The sequence below is a fragment of the Branchiostoma belcheri genome, unplaced genomic scaffold, assembly GCF_001625305.1.
Source record: "Branchiostoma belcheri isolate BF01 breed outbred unplaced genomic scaffold, Haploidv18h27 scaffold13, whole genome shotgun sequence".
In the NCBI taxonomy this organism is placed as follows: domain Eukaryota; kingdom Metazoa; phylum Chordata; class Leptocardii; order Amphioxiformes; family Branchiostomatidae; genus Branchiostoma; species Branchiostoma belcheri.
In genome coordinates, this window is record NW_017802713.1 from 2,427,243 (window position 1) to 2,433,590 (window position 6,348).

General features: G+C 38.5%; 1 protein-coding gene across 4 annotated transcripts in view; it reads right to left on the reverse strand.

Annotated features, from left to right (window-relative positions):
• Positions 1 to 3,797: 3,797 nt before the first annotated feature.
• LOC109463757 overlaps positions 3,798 to 6,348 on the reverse strand; it is a 53,818-nt gene continuing 51,267 nt past the window's right edge. For all 4 annotated transcript variants that reach the window (XM_019760606.1, XM_019760605.1, XM_019760604.1 and 1 more), the window contains exons 14-16: positions 6,076 to 6,160; positions 5,262 to 5,498; positions 3,798 to 4,003 (exon numbers count right to left, since the gene is read on the reverse strand). In XM_019760606.1, the coding sequence (XP_019616165.1) occupies positions 3,822 to 4,003; positions 5,262 to 5,498; positions 6,076 to 6,160 (504 nt within the window). In that variant the 3' untranslated portion in view covers positions 3,798 to 3,821. The remainder of the gene's footprint in view (positions 4,004 to 5,261; positions 5,499 to 6,075; positions 6,161 to 6,348) is intronic.

Below are 6,348 nucleotides of genomic sequence, written 5' to 3' on the forward strand. Positions count from 1 at the left end.
CTTTGCTGATCACCTCACCTCACCTCACCTATACCTTGATTTCGTTGAGGGTATTTAGAGCACCGTGACTTGATCCACTACCCTAGCTCTACCACTACACTACCCTGTCCTCCGCCGCTCTTATGGCTTCAGCTAAGCTCAATCCACTCTTTGATGTTGTCTTCCCACCTCTTTCTCTGCCTACCGCTTTTCGAAATCTGTTCCGTTGCTCGAAAAACAAGACACTTAGAATTAACCTGCCAAATATTATGCCAGCGGGCGACTCGATACTACTCGTCACCTTGAAACATCTGGACGATTAGTTTTGAAATGACTCCAAGAGTTTGCAAGAGGAGGGATGAGTGGATGCACTTGCTCTAACCAGACGACAAGTATTCCCAGCCACGTGTCGTTCGTTCCCAGCGGCGAATGGGCCAACAGGTCTTTGATGACAACTGACACACGTCACGTGTACTAGTAATCACGTTATTTTCACGTTTTTTTTCGCGTTTGTATGTAAGGCCAAAGCAAGAAAATTTTATGGATGACATCCTCCGCAGACTCCAAATCTAATGCGAGAAGGCGAAAAAACAAGGCGGACCAAAAAAAAAACAAGATTCCTACATTTTCAAATTTTGACATTATAAATCTTGTTAAACAAGAAATGACACCTATATTGTGCTATGTTTACAGCCAACTATTACAGCATCGATTTGTCACTGATACAACTTTGAAAAATAAAGGTTTTCAATCATTGTACAAATGGTTTTCATTCAGTGGGAACATCACCTATACACAGCTACTATCACATTTAAAAGAAAGGAAATACATCACTGCATGAAAGTAAAAGACAAAACAATAAATCAGAGCCTTTTCTTGTCTCCTCTCTTCATATTTATCTGCCACATACGTTCCGGCATGGCAACAGACATCTTTGCAAATTTTCGGCATATGTTGACCATATGTTGAAGGCAACAAAATTTCTTGTTTTTTTTTGTGTTTTTTTTTTTTCAAAATCAGACGAGTTAATGCGCGCGCTGATGTCATCCATAAAAATTACTTGCTGTGGCCTTAACAAGTATTTTGTCGCGTTTGTATGTAATCACAATCACCCGACAAAATGATTGACTCCAAAAGCAACCGTGCTCAAGGAGCTTTGCTGACGTCATAATGGGTCACTGACGTCATCATCTACGTCACTGCTGCCAAGATACAAGCCAAGTCAAGTCAATCTTTATTGCACAACAATTGTAACGGGTACAATGTATGGCAAACTCTTCAGTACTACATATCTCATAAATTGTATGTTCGCATCATAGATAAAACTGATAAAAGGTACAATAAGTCTGGCGGAGAGAGAACTATCTTGTATAGGATGTCGGTTGTCGTTTGAGACTCGAAACCTACAAGCATTTCCAAGAATCAAGCAATCAAAATAGATCGTTCATTTTTCATGTGAGTCATGTGAGCACTAGGTTGAATGGCCCCACTTCCTGTATCTGTATCTGTATAGCCGGTATAACCGCCCTTCGGCATAACACACCGGTTTCACAGGCACGCGGCGCGGTGGCAGCTTGCTATATCACACCGAATCCTTGCATATTTAATTGCAGGAGTTGTTTAAAGGTCTCTAGTGCGTAGATGCCATCCATGTAATCAAATCAGCATGGCCTATTATGCAAAAGTCCCTTTCTCTAACATTTAGGCAAACAGGTTGGTCGTCAGCGTTATTTCTCAACTCTATACTCTGTCCTTGGTGCTGAACTAGGAATCCATCCGGTCTTCTGAATGTTTTAATCACCAGACAAGATTTCCCATCTATTCTACTAAATGGCACATTTAGAAGTATATGATTTTTCCTTAGGCCACACCAATTTGATTTGTTGGTTCTCGGATTTTTCCAGAAAAGATATGAAGCAACAGGGCGAAAAAAAATAAAAACAGGGTTAGGCATCCTATTATAATGCAACAATAGGAACCATGGAGTCAACACGAAAGGCTGGGTTAATACTTAATGAATTTCGAACTTTTAATCAAACCACTGGCACTGTATTGATAGATGGAAAAACCGTAACGACTAGGAAGAAAAGGACTTTCCTCAACTGTTGGGGGCAAAATATGAGCATTTTTTTAGTTGATTTGGATTTTTTTTTTGCAAATCAGAAAAAAAATGAAGAGGCGAAACCAAGAACCAACAAATTAAATTGTACCTACAAAAACAAACAAGATATCTCCACATGTTAAACTCTTTATTTTTACAGGTATTTAGATGCAATGTTAAAATATTACATGCATAATGTATACATCAATAAACAAATGCTTCAAGTTAATATTTTTACACATATTCCATTTCTTACCTATCATATAATGTTATGGCAAAATAGCACATTCGGTATTTCCTAAAAAATTGTGACAGCAAAAATTGTTGGTGCAGCATTTTATGATTGAAGCTATATTTATAGGACAGTATTTGCCGGCTAAAACTACAATCTAACCCTTATTATGCCACTTCAGTATATCTGCTTTCAGCATAGAGTTTGGAACCATGATGCTCACACTTTCGTAGCACAAAGAAGAAGTTGCAAGTCTTATTTGTGAGGACTGCATAAACTGTGTATCCAACAATATGTTTTTCATTGATTTCATACAAAATTTGTACGATTGTACCTTTTTGTAGTAAAATAAACGTCTGAATTTCGATGAGAGCATTGTGTTGTCATGATTTGTCAACATTTTAGGGCACCATGGCCAGAACTTCATTATGTCATAGGGCCACACAAATTTGATTTGTTGGTTCTTGGATTTATTATTTTTTTTGATTTGTAAAAAAAAAAATTCAGGCTCTGAATCAACTCCAAAAGGCTCATATTTTGGTCCCAACAGTTGAAGAAAGCTCCTTGTCTTCCTAGTTGTTACAGTTTTTCCATCTTTTTATGCATTGGTTTGACAAAAAGTTTAAAATTCATTGTTTGCATTGTAAACCGGTCTGGTAGAGCTTGTAGCTTTTGGGGCTATCATAGGATGCTTAGGCCCGTTTTATTTTTTTTCCTCTGTCGCTTCAGATTTTGTCTGAAAATTCAAGAACCAACAAATCAAATTGGTGTGGCCTAGAGATGACATTATTATGATAAATCTCATTTGAGAGAAATTTAGTACCTCAGGGTGCAACTTTACATCCAACTGTATGCAGTTTCTAAGACTAACATTAACACGACTCAAAACATTGTATTTTTCCCGAGAAGGCAAGCACATAACACATACATTTTGTATTTGCCTGGGGTTGCTTGGTTGGGTTTCCAAGGAAATCCCAACTGTTGTTACAATACATGTACCTTACTCTACATTCAACATGTTAAAAATTTTACAGTGTTTGATGACAGAAGACAGTAGGAAAATATTCTAGCAGTATCTTAAACATAGTTACAAGTCATGCAGCATCTTTTAAACATTAATCCATCAAAAATATCATCACAATAGTACACTCTGAATGTTGTGTAGAAAATTGAATATTTTGCGTAACGTAACCTTTTAACTTTCTTGACATTTTTGACAGAGAAACAAAATGAGATATATTAAGTACTTCTTGAATGTGAACTTTACAGTAACTGCTTCTTTCAATCTGTATTATTTTACGTTCATCTAGGTTTCTCTGCTGAGAAATATTTTCATTGCTTGCTCTTAGCCTTAGCTGGTGAATGCAACTCAAAGTAATGTTTTCTCTTATATTTAATGTACCAAACTACAATATACAGACTTTTGAATTAGCTATCAATGTACACTACAATATTTGTAAGAATAATTAGATTTTCTTCTTCTTTCCCTAATCTATTTTTTAGTACTTCTTAAGTCAGTGCGGAAGCCTTCCTAGATGACTTCTTGGTAGCAAAGTTAAAGAATGGAAGGATGATGGAGCGCTTTTGCTTCACTTCTGCAAAGACTTCTTTGGATGATATACCTCTTGGGAGAGAGACGTGTTGAAGACTCGGCTCTGATACCTCATACTTCTTTGACATGCGTCGATAGTCTGCAAAAAAGGAGTCAGAGAATTTTTTATTTATGCTAGTAGATTTATCCTTTATATATATATAGGGTTACCCACAAATGGTTAGATAAAAATAAGTGTAAACTAAAAAGTTAACATTTGCAAAGCGAATGCATAATGTTAACCTTCGTATATGGTCTCACTCTGCTCTGTTAATTCTTACTCAAACACATTCATATATATGGTGACAGGAGTCTAAATCCCTTCTACTATAAAATTGCAACATGATGTAACCCAACACTGGTTACATGTACCATGGTGACAGACCATTGAAAGGTCATTGACCTTTTTGCGTTTGGAACGGAAGAGGAAACAGCAAAAACAATATGTTTTCCTTCGGTAAACATAATGACATTTAGACAAATGGAACAAAGCCTAAACAGGTTTTCAAAAGGAACCTTATCACTTATATACTAGTATTAGCTTGATATGTCAAAATCTTGGGCTCCGTTTTGAACTCTAAAGGTTTTTAGGAAAAATTGTATAAAGACCTTTTGCTACAAAATGTCGCTATGCAAAGAAAGGGGTTTCCAATAAGCACTTAATATGTAGTTTTTTTTACAATATACATTGTACATGGGTTTTAGAAGATTCTTTGTACCTTTATGATACAGGAGTTTTCATTTACACAATCAAAATTTCTCACCTAAGTGCTGATGTTTTGGTCTACATTGGCTACATACAATGTATAGCAGCAAGAAGCAGAATTCCAGTCAGAAGCTCTGACGAAGGTGTCTGATAGACACTGAAATGTTAGCACTTATAGGTGAGAAAATTTTGTTGTGTAAAAGAAAACTCCTGTATCCTATACTTTTCCAACCTGATGAAACTATTTTCGGAAGTTTTTGGCGATGTCCCAGGGAGGAGCCTAATGGTACAGTATTGTGTGCAATTTGCAAGAATTCTAGGAATGGTACAGGCATTTTGTCCACAGGCATGCAGAATGTCCACAGGCATTTATCTGACCCACATCCATGCCCACATTCCTGGAACCCTTGCGAAGACCTCTCGGCCCCGGATGGCCCTACTTTCTGTGACCCCGGGGCTCTTTCACTATACACTCAGGGGAGGAGTACACTGTATCTGTCTAGACTTAACAGATACCAAGTCTTCCTCAAAATCATGAAATGATGGCAGTGCTATGCAAACAATAACCCTAACAGCAACCACCGTCGCCATGGCAATGTATATTTTCATTGCCAGTCTTGTTGTACCTTTGTGTTTCAGATTCTTGACTTACCTGCTCGAGGCTTGCTTGGTTTGTTGCGGAATGACTTGTTCATGGCGTTCTTCCTTACATCCAGGGGGATCTCAAATCCTTTCTTCTTATCCTCTGCTACTTTCTCCCGCTCCTCCTGGAAGGCTTCTTCCCAGCGCATCTTCTGCTCGGGAGTCTTCAGACATAGGATGTATGTTTTCTCCTTCTCCATGTCGTAGAGTTTCAGAGCATTCTTCACCGAGGTTTGGAACTCTTTGTCTGAAATAGAATAGAATATTAGCTTTTTCCAGTACTGCCAGTTTTGGTTACATTGGTCTCGTATCTATATGGGCAGACATTTGTACTAGTTACATGACTTATAATAGTATTTATATGATACCCAGGCCTCAATAATGTTTGATGACAGGTTCTGGACTGATCAGTACTTTACGGTACGGCCCGGGCTTCCATGGCTTCCATAGAACGATTCGAACGCGTTTCACTCTAACCGCGTGCGCCGCTTTCTAAAATTCGAATACAGAATTCGGACGTTAGAACTGATGTTGTTGCATTTTAGGGCTTAGGGGCACCAACTTTTGGCACATCTTGTATTGAAAGGCGTGTTTTCTTGGGTGGGTATGACATAAATAAAATACAACACGATGTTCCGCATCACCCTCGGTCCCAGCCCTCCCGCGGATTGGATCTCCCTCCGGCCTTCGGGTGATCTGACGCGCGGTCGGGCCGATACCTCGAGCGATACGGAATACCCCGTGTTGTATTCTATATATCTAATAGTGATGATTCAGTCATTCATAATGATGCATTGAATGGAAAATTTAAAAAGTGGACATACCTTTTCCATCAGGAATAGGTCTGACTTGACACGGGCCAGTCAACATCCTCTCTTTATATGCAACACTGTCTCTTTTCAGTAGATCCTGTAGGAAATAAACAGCAAAATCATGATAAAGGGTTTATTAAGTTCACCATGTTTAAAGTTCATGTTGGGAATAGGGAGTGCAGTAGCCTCTACCAGGCACCGCGGATCGCTGGAAAAATAGTAGAAATTGGCCAAAATAAAGGGATAGTATGCCAGAGAAGATCCAGGGCCATAGAAGCTCCAACG